The sequence below is a fragment of the Panthera onca genome, chromosome D3 (genome assembly GCF_046562875.1).
Source record: "Panthera onca isolate mPanOnc1 chromosome D3, mPanOnc1 haplotype 2, whole genome shotgun sequence".
Lineage (NCBI taxonomy): Eukaryota > Metazoa > Chordata > Mammalia > Carnivora > Felidae > Panthera > Panthera onca.
In genome coordinates, this window is record NC_138350.1 from 47861455 (window position 1) to 47880975 (window position 19521).

Below are 19521 nucleotides of genomic sequence, written 5' to 3' on the forward strand. Positions count from 1 at the left end.
AAAAATCATCACACAATGTCAGGTCTGTTTCTTTGTGCCTCAATTCTTTTATAGGATCATGGCCTACACTCTGAGTCTTGGCAGCCTTGGCAGCCTTGAACTTTTTCCTGTCTCTCTATCCTCATGAGTTTGCCTAATGCTCTTTTGGCTTTTCTACTTAGTAGCTGCCCTCTCCATGGCTCCTTAGTGTCTTATTCCTTATCAAGAATTTGCACATGCCCAAAGGAAAAAACAGCATGGAGAGAATTTTGTTTCCTCTCATGAGGAACCTCCTATCATGAGGTTCTCTTCTCTTGGAACTGTGGTTCCTCAAGACCTGGTTTTCCCAGCATTTATCTGCCTTCAAAGAAACTTTAAAAAAATGTTTTGGGCTTTGTTAGTTTTGTTTAATCAGAACAATTGTCTGTTATAAGTGATAGTCTACAGCAGAAGCAGAAGTCCTAGTGTAATTCTTTACACTTTTATGTATTGCAAATATTTATTGGAGTTAGTGTTTTCAGTACACTTTATGGTGTATTTTAAAGTAGTTGAATTTAGCAATTTCTTATATATGAATTACTTATTGATGTCTTATCCTCCTTGGTATCATAAAGATACCTTTATAATATTCTAACAATTTTTAAGTTTTACTTTTTATATTTAAATCTTGGTCAACAGGGTTTAATTTTGAATTTTTTTAAATGTTAATTTATTTTTGAGAGAGAAGCAGAGAGAGGGAAACAGAGGATCTGAAGCAGGCTCCACGCTGTCAGCACAGAGCCTGATACAGGGCTCAAACTCAAACCATGAGATCATGACCTGAACTGAAGTCAGATGCTTAATCAACCTAGCCACCCAGGCACCCCAAAAGGGTTTAATTTTGGATTTGTTTGTTTCTATGACGTAGGGTAGGGATCCTACTTCACTCTTTCTCATGTGCATAATCATTTGTTCCAACAACATTAATGAAGACTCAATGATCTGCAATGCCTCCTATGTCGTATACACATGGATCTTTTCTAGGCTGTCTATCCATTTTAGTTAATCTTTTCATCTCTGCTTCATCTTTTTGGTTAATTTGTTTATTTCCAGTAGGATGCTTCTCAATTTACCATAACTTCAAAATAAATTTTGAATCTGTTAAGGTACCTCCTCTACCTACCTCTCCTTATTTATTTTCCTTCCTTCACTTTCATATCCCACCTCTCCACTCTTACTGATTTTCATGTCTGTTCTTGGGATTTTGCTGTTCCATATAAATTTAAGTATTTGAATTCCACCAGAAATGTCTGCTGGAATTTTTTTTTTTTTTTTTTAAACGTTTATTTATTTTGGGGACAGAGAGAGACAGAGCATGAACGGGGGAGGGGCAGAGAGAGAGGGAGACACAGAATCGGAAACAGGCTCCAGGCTCTGAGCCATCAGCCCAGAGCCCGACGCGGGGCTCGAACTCACGGACCGCAAGATCATGACCTGAGCTGAAGTCGGACGCCCAACCGACTGAGCCACCCAGGCGCCCCTCTGCTGGAATTTTTAATGGCATGGCCTTGAGTCTATTGTCCTTCAGCTGATTTCTTTATAATTTTTAGTCTTCTGTCTATAAACATGATTTATATCTTCATTTGTGCATGCTTTCTTAAACATCTTTCGATAAAGTGTTACAATTTCATCTATAGGTATACACAGTTTGTTGAATTTATCTGTTGAATTTATTCTAGGTGCCTCTTTTATTGCTATTATAAATATATTTTTGGTAATTGCCTTTTCTGTTACTACATAGGAATGCACATTGCTTTTTTTTTTTTTTAATCCTATGCCAACTGCCTTGTTAAGTTCTTATTTCTGATAATTTTTAGATTATTTTGGGTTATTTATGTAGACAGTGATGTCAGGAGTGATACTAGAATTATGGGTTGACTTTTTGTTTTCAACACTTTAAAAATGCTGTTCCCATAGTTTTGTGTGTATGTGTATGTATTCACTTTCAAAGGTAAAACATACAGGGAAAAATCACCCTGAGTTAAACTACAGTGAAACAGCAGCACATTTGAAATCCTACTAACATCAAACATTGGACAATCAAATATTCATTGTTAAAAATTATTATAAAATGGTTAAAAACAAAATGTGGAATCATAAACATGAGCAAGTAATAATTTTCTGTTAAAAAAATGAATATGGGACACCTGGGTAGCTCAGTCATTTGAGCATCCGACTTCAATTCAGGTCATGATCTCATGGTTCGGGAGTTCGAGACCCACATCCAGCTTGCTGCTGTCAGTGCAGAGCCTGCTTCAGATCTTCTGTCCCCCTCTCTACCCCTCCCCTGCTTGCACCTTCAAAAATAAATAAATATAAAAAAATAAATACAGTGATGAAAAAGGACACTTAGAAGTGAAAAATATAATTGCTGAATTTAAAACCTTGTTGGATGTGTAAATCAGATTAAACCTGAGGACCTAAAATGAATTTGCTTTACTCCAGAGAGGATTTGTGACTTTCTTGTAGGAACCAGGGTGACTGTTGACTTGGGACCACTTTAGCACCTCTTCTAGGGAACCTGACTGAACCCAGCAGTCTCAGATACAATTTCTCCACTTTATAAGGGGTCTGAGAACTAGTGCCAGCCACAGGCATTTGTCCCTGAGGCAGTTTTACCTTTAGAGTGTGGTTATTGCTTATTTTTACTGACAACTTTTTTGACAACTTCTGTGCACCCAACATTAGAATGAAAATGTCTTATGCTGGTCTAGTTAGAATGCAGCGTAATTTCTCCTCAGTAAATCTAGTCCACTTACTGCCTGAAGCAAAAATGTCACCATTAGTATTTTCTCTGGGAAATTTCTAGCTTATTACTTTTGCTCATTTATCTGTTGAGTGCTTATTGCTTTCTAGACTTATATATATATATATTGGAGAGTAATTCTTTGTTATATATGTTGTAAATATTTTTCTCCCAGTCTTTTGTTTAACTGGCAACTTTGTTTTTAGTGTCTTTTGTTTTAGAAGATTTTAAATCGCAATATTCGATTTATCACTCATGCTTTATGGCTTTTGAATGTTCCCATTTTCTAAGAAATCCTTCTTCATCCCAAGCTCATAATGATGTGCTTCCATATTTTCTTCCAAGATATGTATACACATCTTGTATATGTACATATACCTTTACCTTTTTAATAATTCTTGATTTTATCTTTGTAAATGTCTGCAGCAGAAATTACCTTTTTCCCAATTGGAATGCCTGTCTCAACAGTAGTTACTAAAGAATTCATTATCCTTACCTTTCTGATTTGAGATGTCACCTTTACCTGATAATAAATTATCACTTATATAGGCACATTTCTAGAATTTCATTTTAGTGCAGTGTTTTTATTTTATTTCTGTGTTAACATTTTTGCATTTTCTATTATGATTCTTTCATTATTTGTTTTTATATCTGATCTGACAAGGTAAACCCTCTGTTTATTCCTTTTTTTTTTATCAAAGGTATCTTCACTTTATTTTTCTACTGCATGTGAAATTTTAGAAATTTAGAATCTATGAACATTTTTTATTGAGGTCGTGTGATTAGATTAGTTTAAGGAGAATTGACTTTTTAAAAAATGTTTTTTAATTCATTTTTAAGAGAGAGCAAACGCGAACAGCGGGGAGGGGTAGAGAGAGAAGGGGACAGAGGTTCTGAAGCAGGCCCGTGCTGACAGCAGAGATCCTGATGCTAGGCTCAAACTCAGAAACTGTGAGATCATGACCTGAGCCAAAGTTGGACGCTTAACAGACTGAGACACACAGATGCCCCAAGAATTGATATTTTTTTTTATGATGTCAGCTATCTTGAACTGTAGTTCTGTTTGTTGGAATTCAGTAAGGCTGTAGATAACAGGCATACTAAAAAACAGTGGCATGAGTCAGACAGAAGATTGTCTTACATTTGGGAAAACTGAAAGTAAGCAGATCATTGCAGATATAATGTTGCATTGTGTAAGGGACCCGGGTTTCTTGTTCACTTCCTTTTTGTTCTTCAGACACACTACTCATGTTCCCACTGTACATGGGCATATTGTAGATGTGATATTCCCTGGACTCTCTTTCCTCCAGTCTTCATTTGGCTTGGTCCTCACTTTAGTTTAGAAGTTAACTCTTTAGAGAGTCTTTGCTTAGCCAGCCAACGGAAAGTAGTTTCTTCATTCACACTTGCTGTCTTGTGAAGGACTCATCAGAAAATATCCTGTTTGTTTGTTTACCATTCCTTGTGTTTCCCACTCCTTTTAGACTCTCTGGGTGTTTATAGTCACTTTTATTTACCATTGTATACCTAATGTTTAGAACAAGGCCTGGTCCATAATAAACATTCAAATAGTTGCTGAAGTAATGAATTTTGAAAAGAGAATAGAAGTTTCTATAACCATAGCTATTTTTAAAGATATCTTTTATTTTTGCAGTAAGATACATTTTTTGTTTTGTGTAAGGCTTTATAGTAATTTGGGTTATTCATAGTTTATGCATATCTTTTTAAAGTTACATTTTTTTAAACTTATGTTTGGTTTATTTTGGGTACTTAATGTCACTTCAGTTGTTAAAATGAAGCTTAAAAAAGACCCTTGATGTTGACTCTTTTGTAAAATAAGAGGAGATAATAGTGTATGCCATTAGATCTTGTCTTGACTTTAACTGGATGAGGTTTAATAACATAGGATGATATCTGCCTATTTTTTCAAAACTACTTGTTTAACTGAATAAAATTTTTTTTTTTGTTCATGACTTTTTCCACTAAGAGAATTATATTTTCTATTCTGCTTGTCATTGTACCTGGGATGAATAAGGGAACTTATTCACCAGGCACTTAACACCAGTACTTAAACACCAGAGGGAGCCAGAGATTCATGTTTTATTCTTATTTCAGCATTAGAAGTGGCAAATATGACTGTACCTTTGCATGTTTGTTTAGTTAACCTTACTTAAACTGAGTGGCTATTTAATGATAATAAGGAATTATTGATTTTTTTTGAAGATACGGTAATGCTTTAAGGTTAAGTTTTTTTTTAAGAGTTCTTATAGGAAAAAATAGTAAAATATTCATGGATGGATAATGCATATACATATTACCTCTGTTAGTAGGGGTTTAATGTGTTATTTTTAAACTTTTGCTTTAAAAGACACTTTTAGGAAAATAACATAGGACACGTTACATGCTATTTGCATAGACAGTATTACTTCATTAAATTGGATATCCTTTCTTTTCTTATATTGCAAGAATCAGATTCTCTAATATAGATTAAACATATGTTCACCTTGCTTCATATGTACTTTTTTCATCATGTATTTATTAAAGAGTCTGCTTTTCCTTATAGGTACAGGTATAGCCATAATACATGTTGTTATATAACCTATGAAATAATACATATAGTTAATCTTTCCAAAGCAGGACTTTGGAGAGCCGCTAGTGACAAAAGAAACCTCTCATCTTGGAAAGATAAAGCATCAGTGTGAGCTATGCCCAGCTTAGCTCTAAATCTAGAGTTAAAATTCAACAAAACAGTCTTCTTGGAGGAGTTGCCTTATACTAGATCTCAATAGAAATTAAGCTCTTAAACATTCTTCGCAGGAAAATTATATGAATAAAGACTTGGGAGAAAAGATACGAAGTCTTTCAAAGTTTTTGGCCAGATTTTGTCATAGTAAAATGCTGTTTAGGAAAAATGTTTGTACTTAGGTGCAGAATGAACTGGAAGAAAAGGTATTAGAGGTAGATGAAGCAAAGGTTGAAGTTACATAGGCAGGAAATAGGACATGTCTCTTTTATATGTCATGGGCATCCTCAAGAAGGATCAAAGCCAAGAGATAGTGACAATTGTATGGTATTATTTATAATAAAAATTTCTTAACAGTATTAATAATGGAAAATGTATTAAATATAGGAAGTGGGTGGTAGATACTTTCAGAACAATTTATAAATAAACAATTGCTAGTATAGCATAGGTCAACAATTTCAAAACTACCCATGAACTTACTGAGATTATTGATTTGTGGGCTCACCCAGAATAAAATCTCTGGAGGCTGAACCTTGGCAAGAGTCTGTATTTTAAAAATCCTCATAGTATTTCTGCTGCTCATTATAAGTTTGGGACTGTAAGTATAACCATCAGGCTTCCAAATGTGATCTATAGAAAATAGTTTTGAAAGTGAGGACTTTTTCAGGGAATTTGTGAAGTTAAAACAATTTTAATTTTAATACTACTACTACTAATAATAATGTTATTTGCCCTTTTCAGTATATTATTTGATTAGTGGTTCAAAAACTACAGTGGCAAAACCTCTGGCACCTTAGTATTATTCAAGGCAGGGACACAAAACTATGCTGGTAGCCATTCATTCTTTACCCTCACACACTCACAGTAAATGAAAAGAACCTAGGTGTTTTGTTTGTTTGTTCGTTTTTAATGAGATGTCATGCATTATTATTTTTATTAGGTCTCAACCCTTGAGTACACACCTTTTTAGTATTCTGTGTGACAAAATAGGAGGTTTGCATAAAGCTCTTCTGCATGTTGGGGTCTCACGGTTGTCTCAAGGACAAGTGCTTGCGCTTGTGTTTCAATTGTGAGCTAAACTAACCACTTTTCATGGAGCACCACTTTTACTTGAAAGAACAAAGAGCAACTGAAAAACAAACGGTGGTTATTTAGACTTGGGAATTTGACAGATATTTTTGTGAAAATGAAAAAACGGAGCCTGTCACTTCAGGGAAAACAACTGACAGCATTTATTTGCCAGTGATAAAGTTTGAGCTTTTTAAGCAAATATTAAAAATTTGCAAACCTTGTATCCACTACCATGAGCTTAACATCTTCTCAATACTTAGATTTTCTGATAAGATTAGTGCAGATATTAACGTGTGATTTTGGATTGCGTATGGTGAATCTAAATTTGGAAGATCTGTGTAAACTCAGTGACACAATATTTTTCAGATTACCAACACATGATGTTACAAAACCATGCATTAGTTAAAGGTTCATCCAAAGTGAAGAGGGTCAATGGATTTTTAAATTTATTTTTTTTTTTTAACGTTTATTTATTTTTGGGACAGAGAGAGACAGAGCATGAACGGGGGAGGGGCAGAGAGAGAGTGAGACACAGAATCAGAAGCAGGCTCCAGGCTCTGAGCCATCAGCCCAGAGCCCGACGCGGGGCTCGAACTCACGAACCGCGAGATCGTGACCTGAGCTGAAGTCAGATGCTTAACCGACTGAGCCACCCAGGCGCCCCTCAATGGATTTTTAAAGAGATTGGAAAAAAGAGCACAATGCTATCCTTCTGAGTGATTAGTTTTTAATTTTGGCATTGTTAGCATTAAAATGGTATTTATGTTAATATGTGATGGTTTCATTACTTTTCAATGAATAAATACTCATTTAAAAAAAAAGATTTTATTTATTTATTTTGAGAGAGAGAGAGAGATAGAGCAGGGGAGGGGCAGAGAGAGGGGGAGAAAGGGAATTCCAAGAAAGCTCCACACTGTCAGCACAGATCCTGACGTGGGGCTTGAACCCACAAATTGTGAGATCATGACCTGAGCCAAAATCAAGAGTTGGATGCTTAACCAACTGAGCCACCCAGGTGTCCCCCAAAATATTTTATTTTTAACTAATCTCTGCACCTGACGTGGGGCTCAAACTTACAACCCTGGGATCAAGAGTCATATGTTCCACCAGCTGAGCCAACCAGGTGCTTCTACATACTCATTTTTGATTTCTGATATGGTTCTAGTTTCTAATACAGTTTTCATTCAAAATCTTATAATAGCTACAGTTTTCACCCAAGCTAGATAAGGGAATTGATGAATAGAGATGTGAACAAATTTGTTCAAGGTCATCCTTTTAATAACTGTCAGAACAGGGACTGAAACCTTGGTCTCTAACTCTAGAATTGGTACAGTTAATTAATTAATTAATTATCTTGAGAAAGAGCACAAGAGCCAGCAAGAGCAGGGGAGAGATGGGTGTGGAAGGGGGGTAGAGAATCTCAAAGCAGGCTCCATGGAGCCTGGAGGCTGACACTGGGCTCAGTCTCTGAATCTGACTGTCAGATCATGACCTTAACCAAAATCAAGAGTTGGACGCTTTACTGACTGAGCCACCCAGGTGCCCCAGTGGTCTTAATTTTATAACTCCGTAGTTTTCCAAGTGTGGTCCACAGAGTGTGTACCTCACAGACACCTAAGTATGTTTGTTTAAAAACAAACAAACAAACAAACAAACCAAAAAAAACCCTCTATAATAGACCCACTGAACATGAATTGTGGGTGCTGAATGGGTGTGTATTTGATTGTGAGACCTGCATTTTGAACATACTCCTGGGTGGTTCTTAAAATCACTAAGGTTTGGGAAATCCTTCAGTATGTTACACTACATTTGAGTCAAAAGAGGAAAGACAAAAGGGATTTCCCATGAGAAAAATAACTTCACAGAGGCATGAAAGAGGAATAAATAGGGTGTTGTGTGAGTTTATGTGCTGGCTATGGTATAGAGGTTATGCCTGAGGGTGGTTAAAAAAAAAAAAAAGGATTGAAGGCAAAATTATTTTACCAGGGATTAGTAATCTAAGGGAAAAATTTGATCTTAAAATAAATTTTTGCTTTATACTTTCTAAACAAATTTATTCTACTAAGTAATATATATATTTTGTACAATATTCAAAAGGAAAAAAGGATATACAATGGAAAAATATGGTTCTCCCTTGCTTCTTTTTCACTCTGCTACCCAGGTTCCCATTCTAGAGCCAACCACTGTTAGCAAATTCTTGTGTATTTTTCTGGATGTAATTTTCTCAAAATAGATGGTAGTATATAATACATCATGTTTTACATTTTGTTTTTTACAACTTAGTGGTAATAAATCTTGGAGATTGTGCTATCCCAGTGTATATTCATTGTGATTTGAGATTTTTATCAGTTACATAATGATGAATAGTTAAGCTATTTCCAGTGTTTTGTACTAGGAAAACAAAGCTGCAGTGGCTATCATTTCACATAATTTCTAGAAAGAAGTGCTTATTCATTTTAAATTGTCAGATAATATCAAGTAAATCTCCACAGAGGTTAGATTTACAAATTACACTGAGCAACAAAGCTTACAATAGCATATTTTCACATGTTCTGATGAACTTTATTAACAAGTTTTTTCCAGTCTAACAGGTGAAAGGTTATATCTTGTATTTCTCTTATGAGTCGAACATCTTATTTTTGAGTCATTTTAAACTTTCTGTTAACTGAAAATTCTTGTGCTTTGTCCATTTTTCCATTGGATCATAGGTTCTTTCCTTAGTTATTTGTAGGAGCTCTTTGTATATTAAACTAATTCCTTTTCCCATGATATGAATTACTTCCTTCAGTCTTCGGTCTAATATGTAGGGATTGTTATTGTCTCCATTTTACTGACAGTGCAGGTCTAGAAAGATTGATTTGCTTTATTTCATACAGATAATAACTGGCAGTCAGGATTACACTATGGGCAGTTCGACTCCTCATTTTTACCCACTGTTCTTCTCAGTATATTGTAGTAGATAAATAGCACACTGTTCTGAATACATGGGAGTTTCCTCAACTATTTACCATTTACATACTACTCTGCTAAGAATGAGAGAGGTGATAAAAATAATATATTTATTATACTTAATATATTTGTTGAATATAATCAATACAGTTAGTAGGAGTTTAAGAAAAATAGGCTGATTTTTTTTGTATTTACAAAATAACCATATGTTCATTTATTTACCATTTATTGAATATTTACTATATGAAGCATAATCCTGGAAATTAAAGACACTTTCTGCCCTCATTCATAGGTTAATATGGGAGATAAGCAAGTAATCCAGTGCTTAAAATATGGTAGAGTAAGTGCTGTGGTGGAGTATGTAAAGACTACCTTGGAATATCCAAGTCCCCCTCCCAGACAAGTGGGGACGTGCTGTATTGCATTTCAGTAAAGTTATTTGTGTGTGTGTGTGTGGGAGGGGGGGCTTAATACAGGTTATCCCTTGAAATATGCTGATTTTTAGAATAGGAAGCAGAGTAAAACCTACCATAACAGAGACAAAACATGTTCTCAGAAGTTAAAAAGTTGGAGCAATTGGACACATGCTTTTTTTTAAAGTATCAGTATTAGTATTTTATTAGCATAAAAACAAAGTAAAAACATAAAAACAAAAGTTTAAAACAAATTAAAGTGGCATTTCTAAACTACACATTTGAAAAGGACTGGGATATAGGTAAGACTTTTGACAACTGAAAGATAATCAAAGAGGAGTTTGAAGACTAGAACTGGAAGTAGGGAATGTTCTGAGCAAGGCCAGAATCAGTATGAGCTGTGTGATAGTGAGTAATGGGAGGTAAGAGTGCTAAGTTAAGGTCATTACCTGGAAAACCTTGAATATCAAGTTAAGTTATTGGCAGAGTGAGAGATTTTTAAACAGGAGAGTAATACGATTCTCTCTACTTTAGAAGAATCAGTCTGGTGCTGGTATAGATCTTAAGAGGGTGGAAGACATTTAAGAAGTCAGGCATAAGCAGTGGATAACTTTATCAAAAGCTAAAGAATTAGGTCCGTTTTAGAAGCCAGATTGCAAGACATTAATGATAATTGGGTAATGCTTCTTTAATTTTTACATAGTAACTCATTACAACCCACAGAATCTTGAATTGGAAAGCTTTTTCTATTAAGGCATTATTAAATTTCCTTTTTGCATATCTTAAAAAGAAAACAGAACAGATTATTTTTCATAGTACCTTCATAAAAAGACACTGCATTAGATCAGAAGACTTGAAGATATAGTTCAGAGAGTCTCATTTTCTTCTTCAGAATTAAAACCAAACCAAAATCACAACGGTGCTTCAACATCAAAGCCTTTAATACTGTCCTGGCCTATCTTAGCTTTATTGATAATGCTGTTACAGCATTGTGTTGTCTTTTCTTTCCATCAGTCTGCCTCCTGTCTTAGAGGAAGTGTTAAATGGCTTGGGTGCTATTTACTGTGGCACCTTTTCCTCTTCCCTCAGTAGGGGTCTTCCTCTCTATTGCTGCCACCCTCGGTAACCATAGCAACTGACAGCTGTACTAGAGGGAGCTGTGTTCAGCTTGGGGCCAAATAGGAGGAGGGAAGGCAGGCACGAACAAATCTTATTGGGCAGTTAGTTCCTTGCTTATTTCAGAGGAGGGCTGCAAGAAGATTCTTAAAAACATGGGACTGTCTCCTCTTTGATGAATTCTGTTCATTTTTAGTACTCTGGTAGTAAGTACTAGTAAGTACTGGTAGTAAGTATGCCTGGTACTGTTCTCTGCAGCCTGTGTGTGAGATTTCAACAGGGAGTATGCAGAAACCCCTTGGAAGCAAATTGCAGTTTATAGGGCCTGTGTACCTGACAAACATCTGAGATTGTAAGCATTTGGTGTTGTGTGCATGTGTGTAAAGACCTTGTTTTATATACCTTAAACAATTCTACTTTTTTTAATGTTATTTTTGAGACAGAGACAGAGACAATGTGAATGGTGGGGGGGGGGGGGGGGGGCGGTGCAGAGAGGGAGAGAGGGAGACACAGAATCCAAAGCAGGCTCCAGACTCTGAGCTGTTAGCACAGAGCCCGACGTGGGGCTTAAACTCAGGAACTGTGACATCATGACTTGAGCCGAAGTTGGATGCTTAACAGACTGAGCCACCCAGGCCCCCCTACCTTAAGCAATTCTGATTTTCTTTTTAAGGGAAGATTGATGTTATATGTTTAAACTTCATGTTTTCTATTTCCAGGTTTCTTTTCCTACATGTTTATTTACTATTTTTTAAATATCACTAATAATTTTTATTGGGTAATTCATGTACACAGTACAGTATTCAAAAGGTAGAAAAGAGTATACTATGGTATAAAGTAAGTCTTTCCTATCCCTACTTCCTTGTTTTCCTCTCCAGAGAATTTCTCATTTATCTTTCCAGAGATATGTGAGGTTATACCCATATGTGTATGTGTGTGTGTATGTGTGTGTGTCTGCGTGTCTGTCTGTTTCCCAAGGGACAGTTTCTTCTCTACCTCTTTTTTTTTTTTTTCTGCTCCATAGTACTCCTTGGCAGTTGTTCTGTATCAGGTCAAAGAGGATTCCCTCATTCTTTTAAGTGGCTGAGAGGGACCTTTGAAAACACCTAATCTAAGTTACTCATTTTTAAAAAAAATTTTTTATTAATTTTTATTTTTTAATTTTTATTTATTTTTGAGAGAGGCAGAGACAGAGCATGAGCTGGGGAGGGGCAGAGAGAGAGGGAGACACAGAATCCAAAGCAGGCTCCAGGTTCTGAGCCATCAGCACAGAGCCTGACAAGGGGCTTGAACCCACAAGCTGTGAGATGATGACCTGAGCTGAAGTCAGATGCTCAACCGACTGAGCCACCCAGGCACCCCTAAGTTACTCATTTTTAAAGGAAATTTGAGTCCTAGAGATGGTAAGTAACTGGTTGGGTTTCAATTTTAGAGTGAACTAGTTCTTCATTAATGTGTAGTTGGCCTTTTTTAAAAAAATAGATATTGTTTATTAAAGCAGGTTTAGGTTCACAGCAAAATTGTTCGGAAGATACAGAGAATTCCCCTAATCCCACACATGCATCACCTCCCTCATTATCAACATCTCCCACCAGAATGATCATTTGTCACAGTTGACAAACCTGCATTGGCCATCAGTATCCCTCAAAGTCCAAAATTTACATTACAGTTTGCTGTTGGTGTAGTACATCCTATGGGTTTTAACAAATGTATAATGATGTGTATCCAACATTATAGTATCATACAGAGTACTTTCACTGCCCTAAAAATTCTGTGTTCTGACTATTCATCTCTCTCCTCGCTAAATCTCTGGCAACTGCCGGTCTTTTTGGTTTGCCTTTTCCAGAACGTCATATAGTTGGTATCATACGTTATGTAGCCTTTTCAGATTGACTTTTTTCACTTAGTAATATGCATTTAAGTTTCCCTGTATGTCTTTTCATGGTGTGACATCTCAATTTTTTTTTTTTTTTTTTAGCACTTAATAAAACTCCATTGTCTGGATATGCCACAATTTATTTATACACTTAGTTACTGAAGGACATCATGATTATTTCCAAGTTTTATCTGTTATCTTTGAAGCTGCTCTAAACATCTGTGTACAAGTTTTTGTGTGGACATAAGTTTCCAACTCCTTTGGGTAAATCGAAGTGCAGTTGTTGGATTGTACAGTAAAAGTATGTTTAGTTCTGTAATACACTGCTAAATTGTCTTCCAGGGTGACTGTACCATTTGGCATTCCCACCAGCAGTGGATGCGAGTTCCTGTTGCTCCATATCCTCACCAGCATTTGATGTCAGTGTTTAGGATTTTGCCTTTTCAAACAGATGTTTAGTGTTATCTCATTTTAACGTATATTTCTCTGGTGAAAGGATGTGGAGCATCTTTTCATATGCTTCTTTGCTATCCGTACATCTTTGGTGAGGCATCTGTTAGGTCTTTGGCCCATTTTTTAATTGGTTTGTTTTATTGCTGAGTTTTAAGAGTTCTTTGTGTATTTTGGATAACAGTCCTTTATCTGATGCCTTTTACAAATATTTTCTCCCAGTTTGTGTAGCTTGTCTTTTCATTCCCTTGATATATCAGGTTTTTTGTTTGTTTGTTTGTTTTTTGCACTTTAACGTAATCTTTACCCTCAACATGAGGCTCAAACTCACAACCCCAAGATCAAGAACCACATGCTCTACTGACTGAGCCAGCCAGGTGCCTCTTGAGACCTGGGGTTTTTAGAAATATTTTTCACTCAGACCTTTTATTTTTTTATTTGGATCTTGGTCCATCTTTGGGTTTATGGTGTCTGCCGTTCTTACACTTAAGATGTTTACCTGTTTAGATGTTTCTGGAAACACTACTTATGTAGGTGGCAAAATAATTCTTAGAACCATTTTTGGCATTCATACTTCTGACAATACCTCTGTGACATTTGATAAGGCGGACTGCAAGCATTTTTGTATAGTTTCTTTGTATTGCATGTTTTATTTTTCCCTTTGTAAAGACTCACCTCTGAATGTTAGGGTTTTAAATCTGTTCAGATTATGAGACTCTTGCTCTATCTCTCACTTTCAACTGCCGTGTCTAGCTTTCTTTTATTTAGTTGTTTTTGTTTTTTTTTAAATCTCTCATATATGTTTGAGCATCGTCTCTTTTCCCCTCACCCCTAAACGCTGCTTTTTAAAGTGGAACACCAGAGGCCTTCATTTCTTGAGTACTTGACAATTATAATTTATTTCCCTTTCCCATGCACAAATGCATTACCACAGGGAGTTTCATAATTTAAATCTATTGACGTGAGACCACATGATATACCATTTGGACCATGCAATAAAGAGAAGCAACATCCTTTTTATATAATCATGTTTGTGTAAATTATGTTATACGTTGATAGGTGAGTTATGATCGGTAACCTGCTTGTTATTACATACGGTGATAAGGATGCTGTGAGGGAATTTTCGTATTTCTTTTCTCTCTTCTCTACCCTTAAACAGATACGCTCATCTTAGCACTGTAGCCATGTAGCAATCCTATTAGATAAAAACAACTATTTAATTTTGCTGGTGCGATGCAAGGAGCTCAAACATATTTTGTGTTTTATATATATGTCATGTTAGTATGTGTGTGTGTGTATAATTTTATATCTTGTATGTAGACCTTTGCAGCCATTTGCTCGAGGATGTGGTTTAATGAATTCAGTTGGTACAGATGGAGCACACCAAAAGTCTCAGGCAGAAAATCAAAACTAGTTTTAACCATTTGGTTTCAGAATAGTTAGTCAAGAAAGCTTCTTTTCAAGGGTCTTTATGTGAGTACGGACCTTTGAGGACCAGGGGATTTCTCCTGCTCCTCAGTGGAACAGTAGAGTACACTGGGGAAATCAGAGGGCATTTAACATCTTGGATGAAAACAAAGAAGTCTGTTTTCATTTCTTTGTCTCTTCATTTCAGGGCATTTGTGGATAACTTAGTTCAACTCCCAAGTCCCTCATTGACTAAACTGAAAGACAGAGAGATGGACACTAGGAGACACAGTTGCTTCTGATTCATCTTTCTGATTAAATATACACTAATGGTTAGACATTTCAATTAATTTTAAAAGCTTCCAGGGAAAGATAGCTATTGTTCAGTTCTCTTGCTTGGATGAATTGAGAAATTAATGTCTGTAGTTATAAGGAAAGATCTGTAATTCTTTGCTCTCTTAAATCATTCATGTACAGATCACCAACCACCACCACCACCAAAAAGCTATCTTTTTTTCCTCTTAGGGATGAAGATGACATCAATGATGTGGCTTCCATGGCAGGGGTCAACCTCAGTGAAGAAAATGCTTGCATCTTAGCAACAAACTCTGACTTGGTTGGCACACTTGTTCAGTCATGTAAAGATGAACCATTTCTTTTCATTGGAGCTCTACAAAAGAGAATTTTAGACATTGGTAAGTGCAGACTTATGATTGTTGACCTGAGAGTACTGTCTGTTCCAGGGAAAGTATTATCAAAAGAGACAGCCTGGGTTGGTGTTCCTGGAACTCTGAGGCTTAAATAAGGCTGTGGGAAGAATCAGGATTTCATGGGTGTTCTAGAAAGAGGCGTTTCATTTTAAAAACTACTAATGTAACTTAAATCATAACCTACTGTTTTGGGTTTAGATAATAGAAGTTAATATTTTATTTATATTTCTTAGAAAAAGATGTGTGTATTTTTATGTGAATTTGTACACATGACATACAATTTTTTTTCTGTCCTGTTCCTTTCTTGGTTGGACTTAAGTACATATGTATACATGTGCATGCATACATTATAAGTTCATGTTTATGAAATACAGAAACTGCCAAATATTGTGGAACAGAAATACAGAAGTTGAGAGTAAGTCCCTTTTTTTTTTTTTTTTTTAAATCTCAACCCTGAAATTAAACTTGTTGCCCTAAAAGAACTAAATTAAAATACTAGGTGTCTTTCTGGGTCCAAAAGTAGCTATTAGATGGCTGCAGTGTGTAGAAGGAAATGGAAAAAATGTACCAGTTTTGTTCTGGAGCCACACAGCTTTTTTGTTGTTCTTTAATACCAAACTTGCAGTAATGTGAGAGACTGCACTCTCCCCATATTGACTGAGAAATGAGACAGTTTGGAGAGAGAATATTGCCTGTGAGTTATCTCATTTCTTGTGTCCTAACCCTGGGACTTTTTGGAGTCCCTTCTCCCATATCAAATTTGGGAGGTCAATACTAGTGACCTTTGAGTATACTTTAGTAAGAATCTTTATTATTATTATTTTTATTATTATTATAATTATTAAATGTTTATACTTGAGAGAGAGAGAGAGAGAGAGAGAGAGGGAGGGAGGCAGGCAGAGGATCCAAAGCGGGCTCTGCGCTGACAGCAGACAGCCTGATGTGGGTGGGGCTCTATCCCATGAACCGCAGGACCATGACCCCAGCTGAAGTTGGATGCTTAACAGACTGAGCCACTCAGGCACCCCAAGAATCTTTATATTTTATATTGAAGCCCTAACACAAAAATCTGAAGGTTTCTGATTTCTGATTATACCCATGGTATTTTTTTTTTTTTTTTTTTTTTTTTTTTTTTTGAGGGAGACAGAACGAGTAGGAAAGAGGGAGAGAGAGAGGGAGAGAATCTTAAGCAGGCTCCATGCTCAGCACGGAGCCCAGTGTGGGACTGCATCCCATGACCCTGGGATCATGACCTGAGCTGAAATCAAAAGATGCTCAACCAACTGAGCCACCATGGTATTTTTAAAGACTACAAAGTACATTACTATTACATATTTTAAATCTGTTTTGCAAAATAATAAATGTTTGAGCTCCCGCACCTTTTTTTTTAAATCTCTAATGTAACTTGGGTATGTTATCTTTCTTTTATTATGAAAAACTAGAATTTATAAGCAGGCCAAAAGTATAGGAATTCAGAAGAGCTCTTGTTAAAATGTTTGCCGTTTGCTTGCATTTTGTTTGACTTTTCTCCCTGCCCTCTCCTTCTCCTTTTCCTTCTTTCTTCCCTTTCCTTTATTTTTATTTTTATTTTTATTTTTATTTTTATTTATTTTTTAACTTTAGAGACAGAGCATGAGACAGGTGGGAAGGGGGCAAGATTGAGAAAGAGAGAGAGAAAGAAAATCTTAAGTGTACTCCAAGCTCAGTGCTCGGTGTGGAGCTCAGAGACCTATGCAGGGCTTAATCCCATGTCCCTGGGATCGTGACCTGAGTTGAAATCAAGAGTCCAACACTCAACCGACTGAGCCAGCCAGATGCCGTGTTTTCCTTTCTTACTGTTTCAATTTCTTCTTTGCCTAAGTGTTGTGTACGGTGTAGGAGCCAGTTCCTTAATTTTGGAAGACGCATTTTACGGTCCTGTGATGGCTTAGGAAACTTACTGGTATTGACTCCATGTAACTAACTATATAATTATCTAGAGCTTTGGTAGAGTAGTTTTATTCGTTCCCACCCCACCCCCTAACAAATTTTGTTTTTAATTTGACTTAAACTTTGATTATATGATAGGAAAGTCTTTGGCATTGCAAGAACAGTTTGATCATTTAGGACAGGGATGGGCAGTTTTTCTCTACAAAGGGTCAGATAGTAAATATTTGCCACTTCGTGGGCCATGTGGTTTGTATCACGGCTGCTCAACTCTGCTATTACATTGCAAGAGCAGCCTTAGAGAATATGTAAACAAATAGGCAAGACTGTATCCCTATCGAACTTCATATACAAAAAGAGATCAAATTTAATTTGCCAGCCTCTGTTTTCAAGAAGAATTCTGGAAACAGCTGTTTGTATTTTCAGTCCTTAATAATCACAAATGTGTCACTTAGTAGGATAGAAAATTGCAAAACTTCTTACTTCTGAATTACCTAAGCTTTTTAAAAAACAATAAAACTATAGAGTGAGTGGAATTATGTATTTCTAGGAATGTTTTCCATTTATAGTAAAATTCCATCTTTACAGAACAGATCAGAACCAGGACTATTCCTTAATAGTCTAAAGTTCCAGAGAATTTTTTTTGGAAGGTTTTTCTACTTAAATGTTAGGATAGTAAACATGCCAATGTTTTTCCTTTTTTTGTTAATTACCTAAATTAAATTACAGACATTCTATAAAATCACATAACAAGCTTTCAAGTACCAGCTAGATTTTTTAAATCAATTATGTTGATTTAAAGAGAGTGTTATATTTAAAAGTGGGAATTTTTTTTTTTTTTTTTTTTTAATTTTAGAGAGTGAGCACAAGTGGGGGAGAGGGGTGGAGGGGGAGAGAGAGAGAGAGAGGGAGGGAGGAAGAGAGGGAATCTTAAGCAAGGCTCCACATGCTCAGTGCAGAGTCTGACACAGGGCTCGGTCCCACAACTCTGGGATTGTGATCTGAGCTGAAATCAAGAGTTGGACGCTCAACCAACTGAGCCACCCAGGTGTTGTAACTTGGTAACTTTGTCATGTTTTATTATCAGTGGATTAAAGATATTAGAACATTTGAGTGTTCGTTAAACCCTGGAATTGTCTGCAGATCCCCTCACTTGTTTATTTCTAATACTCTAAAACATGAATTTTTTTTTTTTTTTTACATAGGATGAACGATTTTATAAATACATATAAAATTATTTTTGAAGTTTCCCTCCAAAACACTACATATTTCTATGTGTTCATTTTCTTTCCCTTAGTCATGAACTGACATGTCATCACCCATCTACCCATGTTTAGTTGTAACTTTAATCATTGGATGATTTTGAAATTGTGTCCTTTATGTAGAAGACCTCTGCTATTTATGTATGCTGACAGTTTTAGTAGAGTAGCTTTGGCTTTGTAGTGTTTTTTCCCTGCTTGAATCTAAAATTGGCGATGAATTCAGTTTTGCTGGATAGCAACAAACCACATTTTGAAGGTTTGGCTTAGGAGAAGCTAAATAGTTTTATATCTTCTTCCTGTCTGCTGTGCTATAGCCTGCATTTTGGACCTTGAGCGCTTTTTTGGAGGTTCTAGTAAGGGAATGCAGCTACTCACATACCTCTGACCAAAGAATGGCCCTCCTCTATCCAGTTCTGTCAGTTCAAGGGAACATGTAGCTTTGGGAGGGATGCACAAGGAACACTGAGAGAGGAAAGGGACTGCGCCTTGGCAGCCAGATCAGCCACATCCACCCTGGTGATCAGATGTCACAGCCAGGTAGCCCTCACATCCTATAGCCTATACTTTGAAGTTTAACATTTATTATGAAATAGTGTTAAAGAATGAATATAAGATTTGTTGGCTTAAAAGCCAACAATTAATTAAAATTAAAGCCTATCTTTGCTATTTTGCTGTACTCATTCACACTGGGAGTATTTAAGGGTATATTTCAGATGAGAGTGCAAAAGCAAACTCTTATGTTTGTTAAAAATAAACACAATAGTACTATTAAAAACTCATTTAAATTAGCCAATCTAATTGGCTATATCTTTAGAATTAGGTCTCTGTTGATAC

At 36.1% G+C, this 19521-nt stretch overlaps 1 protein-coding gene across 3 annotated transcripts in view; it reads left to right on the forward strand.

The window, feature by feature from the left end:
- The window catches only part of TAF4B (TATA-box binding protein associated factor 4b), a 178949-nt gene that overhangs the window by 44866 nt on the left and 114562 nt on the right, over window positions 1-19521 (forward strand). For all 3 annotated transcript variants that reach the window (XM_060613490.3, XM_060613489.3, XM_060613492.3), the window contains one exon: window positions 15315-15484. In XM_060613490.3, the coding sequence (XP_060469473.1) occupies window positions 15315-15484 (170 nt within the window). The remainder of the gene's footprint in view (window positions 1-15314; window positions 15485-19521) is intronic.